Source organism: Amblyomma mixtum, chromosome 8 (genome assembly GCF_055824585.1).
Source record: "Amblyomma mixtum isolate Tamu chromosome 8, ASM5582458v1, whole genome shotgun sequence".
Taxonomy (NCBI): domain Eukaryota; kingdom Metazoa; phylum Arthropoda; class Arachnida; order Ixodida; family Ixodidae; genus Amblyomma; species Amblyomma mixtum.
The window spans coordinates 122,346,314-122,359,702 of record NC_143019.1 but is presented as its reverse complement, the minus strand read 5'-3'; the positions used below and the strand labels follow the sequence as shown (position 1 = coordinate 122,359,702).

General features: G+C 47.9%; 1 protein-coding gene across 1 annotated transcript in view; it reads left to right on the top strand.

Annotated features, from left to right (window-relative positions):
* Positions 1–13,389, top strand: part of LOC149334177 (medium-chain acyl-CoA ligase ACSF2, mitochondrial-like) — a 92,480-nt gene that overhangs the window by 78,062 nt on the left and 1,029 nt on the right. The window contains exons 13-15 of the mRNA XM_089555055.1: positions 2,143–2,294; positions 5,639–5,780; positions 9,684–9,794. Coding sequence (XP_089411181.1) covers positions 2,143–2,294; positions 5,639–5,780; positions 9,684–9,794 — 405 coding nt within the window. The remainder of the gene's footprint in view (positions 1–2,142; positions 2,295–5,638; positions 5,781–9,683; positions 9,795–13,389) is intronic.

Genomic DNA, 13,389 nt, shown 5'->3' with positions numbered 1-13,389 from the left:
GTGAACCAATATTTTTCTCGCCGCTGCATGTATGTTCTCGGGTGCGAAAGATGTAAACCATGCCTCAAAGTGCAATCCTCAAAAGCGCATACTATCGCCCCCGTCAGAGCGTTTGTACAGCCTTTAAAATTAGTTAAGTTGGGATCGCCATGTGGAATGTTGCCTTAACAATCGCGTCGATGCATCAGTGAAACGTGGATAAAATGCCGAAAACGTATGTTACTGCTTCACACGTGCACGTGTTGTTGTCACAGGAACCACGCCAACATATTTTGTCCCATAAAACACACGAGCTACAGCTATATTTTATGTTTTTTACATTTCCCTTCCCCAATTAGTCCGGCATGCATAACTGAGGTGAAGCCAGCTTTACATTTTTTAAAGGAACACCCTTGCCTGCACTGGGGGGTATTTTGGCCAAATGCACCCGCCCCTAAAATGCTAGCTTGCAGGACGGGTGCAGGACGGGTGCACGAGTAACAGAAACTCCTATTTTGTCGGGTGCGAGGGTGTGTTAGTCAGTTTGTTCCCTTTAAAGGTGTGAAATTTTTTACAGTGTGTCGCGAGGGCCGAGAGACGCTCTTCGATCTCCGCGCTCGCTTGAAGCGCAAAATTGGTAAATTGGTTTTTGAGGAACGGAAATGGCGCAGTATTTGTCTCACATATCTCGGCGAACACCTGAACCACGCCGTAAGGGAAGGGAGGAAGGTAGGAAGCACACGTTCTTCGAATTCGGGGAGAAAGCGGGGGCGGGGAAGTTTACAACCCCTTTTTGTTCGCTATAACCTAGTGGCGCGGCCAATGTTGCCCGTTGTATCAGAGACGAGTTGCATTGTCCCATGCATATTTTGCACGGTAGCAGCGAACACGTTCCTGATAAGCGAATGGTCGTTTGTCTGCGGCCATTATAAGTGGCCATAAGTGTGTTTCCTGATCTTAAGCGACCCATAGACAGCCATAGCGAGCATCTGGCAGCCTGAACAGCGGTTATATTAATGGCGGCAAGACAATGTGCAGTGAAGTGCAGTCTGCTTGCTTCTTTACACGCGCTCAGCTGTAGCAAAGCAACGTATTATTTAGGGTGCACAAAACCGCACCGCTGAGACACTTACAGTGCGTACTAGCGAAAAAGAGCAATTTACTTTTGTCTGGCTCAGACATGATACCCTGAACGTTGCTGGTTTGTTGTAGACATATAGCAAGCAAAAAGAGGAAGTAGTTGTAGACAGTACAATACTGTAAGTACTTTATATACTTAAGTATGTTAGCAAGTACTTACAGTACTAATAATGCAGAAGTACATTATAGTACTTCAGGAATCAAAAATCGCTTTTGAAATATTAGGCCCTGGTACGCGAGGCAGCTTGCTGGGTAAGATCTGGTTGAAATACACTCCTGTAAATATTCGTCAGATGTGACCAAATATTTTCGGTTGGTTGTTGAGTGCCTTGAACGGGGTGCCGCTGTTCAGAAAAAAAAGGTAAATCTTAAAACAGCACCTCAAAGTGGAAATATTTGCTAATTTCGATAGAAATTCGTGAACACAACATTTCGACATGTTTTATTTGCTGCACATGCTAAAGTTTTCACGATGTCAAAGTAAGGAATTTTATTCGAAAGCTTCTCGTGGTTTTTCCATCAGGCTGCTTATTTAGGTAAATCTTAACATTAGAGGACGTCATTAGCTTTATTTTTAACAACATGTGATAAAAATTACTTTAATACACCATCCAAGTGTAGCTAGTTCATTTTACTGAGGTGTCCGGAACTGTGGTTGAATGCTTTACTCTTTCAAATCCACCGTTAAGTTTTCGATTACTGGTGCTGGCTACAAAATGCCTGAACGCTTGCTGTTATGAAATATTCCAATAATAGCTGCAATTTTTTTTATGGGGCACTAAACATGAATCCTACCTAATCGGCAAATTGTGGAACATTCTCAACTGTAAACCTTAAGCTAAGTTTACGACGCTTTCCTTCAAAGTGCATCATCACCCTTGCGCCCACCATTTTTGCACTTTGCGCCGGATTTTCTTTGTGTGAATTCGGCGCCTTGTTAGCTATGTGATTTCAGTGAGGCTCGATATATTTATGAGGCAAGTATGCCTCTCCTCCCTTTATTGCCGACACTTGACCTTGCAGGTAAAAATCGCTGACTCGAAGACGGGCCGCGCGCAGCCGGTGGACACGCCCGGTGAAGTGTGGGTCCGCGGCCACAACGTCTTCCTCGGGTACTACAATGATGAGCAGAAGACGCGGGAATGCTTTGCGGAGGCCGGCTGGTACAAGACAGGGTAAATCTATGCAGTATTGCGTCGTGCGGAAGGAATGTCTGGTTCCTCAGCGATTTAGAGTTCGATATTGAACTTCTGATGAAAACCTTAAATGCACCACAAGGAAAGGTGCGATTGTAATGACACCTGTGCAGCTAAATACGATGAGGAAGTACAGTCTTTGTCAAAAGTTTAGAGCCCAGGAGGTTGCTTCTAAGCTTCGCAGTGGGACTCCTGCAATATTCGTGGTAGTCCTACCCATTGGAGGAGGCAGGACCAGAACTCTTCTTACCTTCAGCAAATTTGGAGCGCTGGATATGCATTACGAACAAGACAGTGTGCTTCAGAAGCAAACCCCCTGGGCTCAAAACCTTTGACAAAGGCTGTACGTATGAGGCGAACAGGTTGTGGAAAGGAACGTTCGCTGCAAGATACGTTGTACGGAGGGAAGTAACGTTATCCAAGTGCTTCAACCCTCGGCATGTAAAAGTTCATACCTGGAAGCATACTTTCATGTGACAGCTTTAACACGGCCGCTCAATGGAGAGCGCACTGGGTGCGGCCCGTCGCGTCGCCCGAAAGAGCCGTATTGCGCCTAGTTCTCGTCGCCACCGCTGCGGCGCCACCGCTCCGGGACGAGTCCGGGCGGAGAGCTGTGCGCAGCGGCCGAGGCAGTGCTTTCGTTTAGGCGTCTGCACGGTAGGCGCCTTATAATTTTAGCCTTTCTGAGCTGCGTTTCACACATTATGGTGATACCACGTGCAAGTTTGCTATTGATAGCGTGATAGTGGCATGTCACGATCACTGCGCTTTTCCCAATCGCACGAGGACTTGCGTTTACACCGAGAATCTAGGAAGAAGTGCGCTTCGCCGAGCGGTCACCCATTCAGTTACGGGCGTTTCAACCACTGTAATAACTCATTACTTATTACAGTCTTGAACTCGGGACAAGGTTTCGGGCCACTTATTGAACGTGAACTTTCTGTAAACTTACGCTTGTGGTCGTAACGTTCTGTATTATAGTTCAGCCTGTTGCTCCGTTTTCGGTGGAAATAGTTCCAAGTGGGTACCACCAAGTACGAGGGTCATCCCAAAATTAAGGTTTGCAGTTCTTTTATAAATCGAAAGATATGTTTATTTTAAGCAAATTACAAATCACTTAAAAGGGACACCATTCTTCTACTTTTGCACATAATCGCCGTTGCGGTCTATGCATTTTTACAGACGCTGGGGCAGTTTTTGTATGCCCATGTCACACCAGCTCGCCGCTATGCCTTTGAGGAATCGTTTGACCGCATCTTTCATTTCGTCATCATCAGTGAAGCGCCTTCCAGCGTGGTGTTCTTTTAGCTTTGGAAATAAGTGGTAGTCACTTGGTGCCAAGTCCGGACTGTAGGGTGAGTGGTTGATGACGTCCCGCACAAACTGTTCTAGGAGAGCGATGGTTTGACAGTCAACGTGGCGGCGAGCGTTGTTCCTCTTCTGCGATTTTGAATCGCCCGTCTGAGTTTCGAAAGGGTTTCACAATATCTGTCCGCGTTTACTGTGGAGCCAGGAGTCATGAAGTCTAACAACGATACCCATTTTCGATCCCAAAACGCAGATGCCTTTGCCGGCAGACTGCGCTTGCTTGAATTTTCGCGGCTTGGGCAAAGATGAGTGCCGCAATTCACGTGATTTTTTTTTAGTCTCAGGCGTGAAGTGGAATGTCTAGGCTTCATCACCCGTAACAAATACAAAAATGTCTCCGTTTCATCTCCAGAACGCGGATGGAATTCGCGGGAGAGGTCAACGCATTGTTGATGGTCGTCTGTGAGCATACGCGCAACCCGTTTTGGGCACACCTTCCGATATTTCAACTTTGCGGTCAAACTCCTGTGAATAGTGCTTCTAGAAACGCCAGGAACCAATATGCAGGGTTCGTCGAGTGTGATCCTCCGATATTGCCGCATCATTTCTTCGACCTTGGCGACTGTCTCATCAGAAATTGACGGTCTACCGCTTCTTCGTCGTGAATTCCAGTGCTACCAGCTGCGAACTCCCTACACCACTTGCGGAAGTTTTTAACATCCATGCAAGACTCTCCGTACAGTTCCATCAACTGGCGATAATTTTCGATTGGTTGAACGCCATTTGCGTGAACTTCGCTCCTGGCGGTAGCGACAAACGGGAGCTCCATTTCAAATGGTTGTCGGGCCGAGACTGACAATCCCTTTCGCGCTGAGTCATGGCTTGTTTGGAAGACGGGGAACAATGAACACAGCAGTATAGCGAGCAGCCACGCATATAGTTTCCCTGCGGTCGCAGCCCTTTGGAGACCTTACTTTTGGGATTACCCTCGTAAATATACTACTGACACAAACAGTTGCAAAACAAACAACACAAGACAGCCAGTTCAACCAGACTCCAGCAGGCTCGGCCAATGTTTTGCGTTTTATTTTGAAGCCACGTGATGCACCGAAGGAATTCAAGCCTATTTTACAAGCGAAGAACTTTCCTCGAAAGCGGTTTATGAGCAAGTATGATTTTTTTCCTGCGTAAGATTGATGTTGTCTGCCCAATTGGCCAGCAGTGGTCGCATTAGTTTGGTTAGAAAGGCTTTGCAGATGTCCTCGGTGTGACTGCGGTCTTCTCTCTCGCAAATCAACTCCGGACATTGCTCAAAATAGGGAAGAAGGGCTGAAACCACCATGTTGCATAGCTTGCTGCTTATGCGGGAACTCATGGTAACCGATCTTCGGATCTTAGCGTTTGTGGTGCACAGCGGCACGCAGCAGTTGCGTGGCATGGTGTCGCATGCGCTTAGGACGCTGTCGACACAGGCACCGATGACAAGCACGCAGAACTAGCTGAACCACGCGGTCATGCAGAGCAGTTAGAGCGAAAACACGTGCTAACACAGCCAGCGCACTCCTTCCGCGTCGTCTGGCCGTCCGTGCCGGCGGCGGCTTGTCACGGAGAGGTGGCGCCCCCGCGGAGAATAACGGCGGAAACTAGAACTTCTCCCAATACGCGCTCCCCCACCCATTGAGGCGCGACGCGGCGGGCCGCACCAAGTGCGCCTCCATTGAGCGGCCGTGGCTTTAACATGGAATCTATAGATATAAATGAATGCGCACAGATGAAGATAAACCATACCAAGTGCCTACCAACATAGTTTTCCGATTGCTTAATAAGGCGTAGTGCCAAGATCACGCAGAAGGCAGAGAACCAGAGCCTCTAATCTAGTCTTGTGATAAAAGTAGATTAGAGGCTCTAGTTTTGTAATAGCATCTGGTTTTTGTGATAACTTAGTTTGGAAAATTCATCAGTGGTAACAAGAAAACGTTCCCAGTTAACACTATTTAAATATTTCTTTCCTGCAGCGACGTGGGTGTCATGGACGCCGACGGCTATGTTACCATTATGAACCGACTCAAGGACATGGTGATTCGTGGAGGAGAAAATATATCTCCGGTCGAGGTGGAAGAAGTCCTCAACACCCATCCGGCCATCCAAGAGAGCTTGGTACGTACCTGCGTAGAGACATTCAGAAAAATTTTATGGCGTTTATGCCTTGACTGAACGTTATTTGCATAGGCCTTCTTTGGCATGTTGACGATTATTAAGCAGCAAATAATCATCTTTTGCCGAGAAAATAGAATTTAAAATATTAACATTTCTCCTGCCCACGAAATTCACTCTCTTGATGCCAGTGACAAATAAAAGAATAGCGGCGGAGCTGAGCCTACGAGTTACGAATTAAAAACATTACCAACGTACACGCAGTCTGCTTCTGAAAATTACCGCTGGGCATGACAGCAGTATCGTATTTCAGGACCTTTGTTTTCAAGATTGGTAGCTATGTTTCATTGAACATCCCCAGTTAGACGGTACTAGCCGAATTCAGCTTGTTCTCAGAGTCCTTTTAAGGCAAAGCATATTCATCTTTTTGGTGTCCAATAGCTTTCGAGGGCATAGAAGAAAGTTTGTACCGTGTTTAAATATAGAAGCCGCCACAGTGGCCCTCTGTGTACTCAACACTGAGCGCGCACTGACCCACTGCGGCGGCTTCCATCTTTAAAGAGGGTATATACTTTCTTCAATGACCCTCGTGCTGCATCTCTCTTTAATCCTTTCATTCCTTTACCCAGTGCAGGGTAGCCAACCGGAAACCATTCTGGTTAACACCCCTTCCTTTGCCCCCCTCTCTCTATCTATCTATTGATTGCTGCTTTACTTACTGATTTGGCATGCGAATAAAACCTTGTGGATGATGGGAGAGATAAGGGACATAATATTAATGACATTAATATTCAAGACCTAATCAATCGTTTTCCATAGAAATCATCTGTTCGACAAGGCTATCCATTATCGTTTTGTTGTTTGCCCGATATCTTGAACCCCTTTGCCTCGATATAATTAACAGCACAACTATGCGTGGTTTCACCCTGGCGCAATGTGAAATTAAGATTTTAGCCCAGGCAGATGATGTCGCCCTCTTTTGTTCTGACAAAACGAGTGTGAATGAGGCATTACATTGGACTCAACAGTTTCGCGACGTATCAGATGTGGCTCCTAATTTAGATCAATCTAAGGGGTTTTGGTTGGGCCAATGGGGTACAACGCCAAGTCATTATGGTGGCATAAGCTGGGACGGCGGGACCCTTCACTACTTAGGAGTTCCTCTTCACCAAATTCGCAACAGTGGGGGCTGCTGGGATTCACAGATAATCTCCACGAGGCGAGAAACCCAGGCTTGGATGAGTGGGGAACTGTCGGCGTTTTCTCGGGCTCTAGTCTGCAACATTTCTGTATTCGCAAAGCTTACCTATGCGATGCAGGTTCTCCACTGTGCGAGGAATAAAGTGCAGTTTATGCAGAGAATATTTGCAACCTTCGTAAGGCGTTCCCAATGGAAACCCATACTTCGCGATAACCTATTTCTTTCTCTATAATCTGGTGGAATAGGCCGTGTTCATTTATTTGTGTATCAGCTTGTTTCGCGTTTTTTATGCGAAGCATACTACTAGAGCTACACTACAGCCCGTTGAGCGCGGCGGTGGAGCTACCATTGACCTTTAGCGTGACCACGTGACACCACGTGACAACATGACGTCACAGCAGAGGAGAGATGGGCTGCCGGCTCGCGCGGTCGGCCGCGGAGGTGGAGGCTCCACATCTGAGGCGCGGCGGCTGACCACGTGACAACATGACGTCACATCAGAGGAGAGATGGGCTGCCGGCTCGCGCGGTCGGCTGCGGCGGTGGAGGCTCCACATCAGAGGCGCTGCAGCTGACCACGTGACGCTACAGCAGAGGTATAAAGCTGAGCTTGCCTCGCTCTCCGGGCACTTACGAGGCGGCCAGGTGTTGGGATGCCGCCTAGAAGCAGGGCTGATTTGAACGAGAAGCGAAAGCTTCAGCGTGCCACAGAGACCGATGAAGAGCGGGATGAACGTCTGGCTAAGCGGCGTGCTCAATATGCGGCTCGGCGACAACGTTCTACAATTGAAGAACAAAGCGAGGAACTTTACCAAGCCTAGCCATCAATATGCTTCGCATCTGACTAGGCTTAACCTTAGCTAAGCCTCAGCCATTTTTTCTTTCTCAAATCGGCAAACCACCTTTTTTAGTAGCTGTGCTTATTAGGCGACTCAGTGCTCATTTGCCTTTCCTTTTCGCACTGACTGGACGCACTCGTGAGGGGGATTCCTTAAGGGGATTCCTTAAGGAAGTTGCTGACACCTTCAATTTCCTCAATGTGTTCTTTTCCTTAGACTACCTGTATTGGCTCTCCAGAAGGTAGATGACTCAGGCACTTACAGGGTATTTGTTCCCTGTACTATTGCACCGGCAACCTTTTCTGGAGTTCCTTGACACCAGTGTTTTAAAAGGTGTTAGGCGAATCTGCATTTTTTCTGCTGCAAAAACATTCTTCTTCAAACTGCACACATCTACGCTGCCTGTGAAGGCATGGCTTTATGCTAAGGAGGTGCTTGCGCCGTGAACGGCGAATTGCCACCTGTGCAATACAGCGGAGACAAATGACCTTTGCTTTATTCTGTGCATTGATGCTGTATTCTCCTCGGACATATTACAGCGAACCATTAAGAAGTTGACATCACGCCCTACAGCTCAAGTTTTCTTTCCTGTGGAGAAAAACTGTGCTGTGTAATGTGATCTATTTATGTCGCTGGGACTATTTAGTCTCTGGAAGAGCCACAGGATGGACCGCCACGCCGAATCCCTCATGGTCGTCGAAACCTTTGCAACGTGAACAATGCGATTTGATGCGGGGAGCATATGCTGCCCTGAAAGAGCCGCCCAGCTGGCTCGTCTATCTCGAAGCATGTGTGTGCATCCCAGACTTTTGATGTTTTGGAATGTGGGGTCAAGCAGGGGTATGGTCGCCTGGTGTTTTGTAGCGAAGCATGCTTACATTTTTCTTTTCGGCACTATTTCCATGCAATAACGGGAAAAAATTCGCAGTGGCTGAATGGTTATGCCGCTGGGCTGCTGTCCCGAAAGACACGGGTTCGATCCCGGCCGCGGTGTACTGTGCGATGTCAGCGCACGTTAAAGAACCTCAGGTGGTCGAAATTTCCGGAGTACTTCACTACTGCGTCTCTCATAGCCTGAGTCGCTTTGGGGCATTCAAATTTCATAAACCGAACCAACCTTTCAAGATGGCTAGCCAATTCGAATGGCTCATACCCAGTTTTCTAAAGCAACCAAAACAGAGTTCTAGAAACGTTTGAATCACACCACTGCAAGGCAAGATAACCGCTAACCCATAAGGGTAACGGAGCGGATTCCAAAAGAAGGCAAGCGTAGCAGGGGGCGGCAGAAAGTTAGGTAGGCGTATGAGATTGCGAAGTTTGCGTGGATGTGATAGCCGCACCTGCCAAAGGACAGGAATAATTGAAGAGGCATTGGAGAGGCTTTGCCGTGCAGCGGGCATAGTCAGGCTGATGATGATGATGACTGCAAGCACTGCGCTTGCGAAGCGCAATACACAATGTATTTCTCTATGCTGCGAATTTAGGAGTTAGCGCTTTCAACATGTGCAGGCCACGTCACTTCTGGAATGTTGCAGCAGCCGCGCTTCTCTTTCTGTTGCACTTTCCGAGTGCTGTACAGATTATCCATCCGGTTTAGGGGGGCTTGACGTCCCAAAGCGACTCAGGCTATGAGGGACTCCATAGTGAAGGGCTCCGGAGGCTTCGACCACCTGGAGTTCTTTAATGTGCACTGTCATCGCACAGTACACGGGCCTCTAGAATTTCTCCACCATCGAAATCCGATCGCTGCGGCCGGGATCGAACCCGCGTCTTTCGGGTCAGGAGCCGAGCGCCGTAACCACTGAGCCACTGCGGCGGCGCATATCAATCTTTAGCGAGCGTGTTTCTTTTTTGTTCTTTAATAAAGGTTATCGGGGTACCCGACAACCGCATGGGAGAGGAGTTGTGCGCGTGGATCGTGCTCAAGAACGGACTGAGTGCCACTGAGGAGGAGCTGAGGGATCACTGTGAAGGCAAGGTAGGACATCTAATATGAACATGTTGAGCTGGCAGCTCTTGTTAACATTGCCACTAACTGTTCTCTTGTTATTAGCTCAGAAAGGGAATTCTGTTAAAGATTTCGGTCCTTAATTCCACATGAGCCGCTGCCTCCACAATTATGCAAAAAGAAAGAAAAATTAAAATTAATTCCATGGTACATAAACCTCATAACAACGGCTCGTAAGCGTGCTATGCAGAACTTCCAAAACTATGTTCTGGAGCATTGTTTGTACCTTAATTTTTCTTGGGCTAAGAACAACGTGTTTCACGCTCTCGTAGCGAGCAGATAATGTCCGTATCATACAACACTTTAAGCATATTCACACTATATCCCATGTTGTAGCATTTAATTTCACTTAAAAATTCTGCGTCAAGGCTCCGAGAGACCGTAGGCGTATTACAAAAAAATGCATTGATATTCAGTCAGACCTCCTTTTGGTCAAATCTCGTCCATTAAACAAAAAATGGAGGCAGTGGAAAAAAATTCACGCCAGACAAACGCGACTGACGTAGATTAATTGGAGGAATTCTTTAAATCCTATGTTATATAGATTTATTGGGACACTGAGGGCGACTCCATCCAATTATTCTTTTCAGTAAAATTGACTCCCTGGCTCTCTCTGCGTACATTGACGTTAGTCTGGATGGCAAAGGTGCACTTATAAGCGAGAAACCTGGAGTGCAACAACATTCCTGCCAGTGTGTTCACAGTGGTGTAGTGCTCGCTGAAACAAAGTGTTGCCACCGTTTTCGAGTGCACGCTAGCGTTGTGTAGGCTCTGGGAAAAGCGTCAGAACGTCTGGGTCAGAGCATGCACTTCACTGAAATCGCCCGAGGAAGACGACACCTATATTTCGTGTGACGACGTATCCAGCATATCGCGTGCGTGCGTGCGTGCGTGCGTGCGTGCGTGCGTGTGTGTGTGTGTGTGTGTGTGTGTGTGTGCGTGTGCGTGTGCGTGTGCGTGTGCGTGTGCGTGTGCGTGTGCGTGTGTGTGTGTGTGTGTGTGTGTGTGTGCGCGCGCGCGCGCGCTCGTGTGCTTCTGTAGGGGGGCGGGGGGTGAGAGAGAGAATCCAACAGTCACAGAAACCAAGAAGCCCAAGGGATTTTTTTCTTTGTGGTGTTGATCGACGGAAATTATTAGTCAACATTTTAGCCCTTCCCTTGTCTGTTCTACATATATACGGTCCATGGTAGAGAGAGGGTGCGGTAGATGGTCCTTGGCGATCACAAAATGAACAAGGGAGGGGAAAACCTCAGGTTGCTAGAGCCAACGTTTCGACAAGGGGACTTGTCTTCGTCTGGGCAAAGCGTTCATCATCGGCAGGGATTAAATAGGGCCTTCGCTCCGAGGAGGAAGGCCCCGTGGGTGGGGAAGGAAAGTGGTGTGGGAGGGGATGCGTGTCAGGAAGGGGTGGGAGGTGAATCATGATTCGTTAGGCTGCAATAGTGGAACAACTTATATCCGGGGGGTGTATAATGAACAAAAGGCTTTGAAGGGGCTGAGACGGGGGAAGGGGATGAGGCGCTGGGTGAACCTGCAAAACTCAGATAAAAGGATTAGTCAGCGTGGTACAGGGAAATGAGAACAAGGAAGAAAAAAAAATAGGCTGGCACTGGAAGGAGAAAGGAAGGGGGGCATTTCCAAGGAAGGACAAGGCAGGGGGGGGGGGGAAATGGCTCGTGTTCAGAGAAAGCCAAAAAGTGGGGGCGAAACATTCCCAAACATTTACAAAGGGACACTACGGTTAAAAGTACGCCAAGCAATTTCAGTTTCGATATAAAGACCAGTTTTGACTGCACATCGTCCAATATTATCTACATGCTCCAGTGCTCCTACTGCCAGAAACAATATATCGGAGAAACCGGACAAACAATGAGTGCCAGATTAAACGGGCACCGGGCTGACACAACACGGAATGAACAGAAGGCAGTGTCGACCCATTTCAATCAACGCCATCACAAATTCGACGAACTCAAATTGTTCATTCTTCAGTCAGGCTTCAAATCGACTAGGGACAGAAAATACAGAGAAGCATTCCTAATCCACAAATTTAAAACACTGCAACCAACAGGGATCAACATGTCCAGAGGAAACCTGGAATCTCTCAGGTACATTCCAGGGTCAGCATAATTTTAAATTAACAAATGTCTTGCACGTGGTCAGACTATTTCCTAGAACCTCACATAAGTATACTGTCGCTCCTTGCACCCTTCCCACGTCATATCTTCCACCCCATTTCCGGCCTTGTCACCCTCTCCCTTTGTTCACCTTTTTTTTTTCTCCTAATCCCCTGCTACCAGTTCTCGGAAACCATGACAATCCTGTTACCCCCTCCGCCCCCACTTTTTGGCTTTCTCTGAACACGAGCCATTCCCCCCCCCCCCCCCCCCCCCCCTGCCTTGTCCTTCCTTGGAAATGCCCCCCTTCCTTTCTCCTTCCAGTGCCAGCCTATTTTTTTTTCCTTGTTCTCATTTCCCTGTACCACGCTGACTAATCCTTTTATCTGAGTTTTGCAGGTTCACCCAGCGCCTCATCCCCTTCCCCCGTCGCAGCCCCTTCAAAGCCTTTTGTTCATTATACACCCCCCGGATATAAGTTGTTCCACTATTGCAGCCTAACGAATCATGATTCACCTCCCACCCCTTCCTGACACGCATCCCCTCCCACACCACTTTCCTTCCCCACCCCCGGGGCCTTCCTCCTCGGAGCGAAGGCCCTATTTAATCGCTGCCGATGATGAACGCTTTGCCCAGACGAAGACAAGTCCCCTTGTCGAAACGTTGGCTCTAGCAACCTGAGGTTTTCCCCTCCCTTGTTCATTTTGTGATCTACAGACATACGGGTCTGTTCTAAAGTAGTAGAACTCGTTTGTTTCTTGGGTGAACGGGCGGCCGAGAGGCGGTCTGCGCGCGCAGGATCGGTGAAGGGGAATATTGGAAAAGCTGGGCAAAAAATTGGCAGTGGCTTCGCTCTGCTATGCCAGGATGTACAGCCCCCGTCAAAAGTATAGAGCCCAAGGGGTTTGCTTCGAAGCTGTTTAGCGTGGCTCCCTAGTGCACTGAGAAGTCCAAAGCTTGGTAGGATTGAGGACTCAATGCCTTTTCTCTTTAGAGAGATCACGGTTGCTGAGGATGCATAACGAGCCATGCTGCAGGCCTCACAATCACACCCCTTGGGCTGTATACTTTTGACGGGGGGTGTACGTAGCCTAAGGTATTGGTATATCTTGGTTAAGCTAGTTCTTATTAACTTGGTATCCCCCCTGTTAAACCTTGAAAATCCGGTACGTGTAACTATGGCTAAACTATAGACGAGACAATGTGCAGTATCAGTTGTCATTGGCAGTGAAATTGGCAGGTTGGTATCATTTTTCCTAAACTCAACGGCTAACTGCCGCGCGACAACCTTGGGGTCCGATGAATTACTTTTTACGCTCATTCTTTTTTTGATTGGTATGATTTATGCATATTATTCAATGATGTAACATTGCCCACGTTTTCTGGGGCCGTAAATGACGAAGGGGACCGTAAAGTTAAATCACTTTTCTCAGGAGTGGACTCACCTTCTC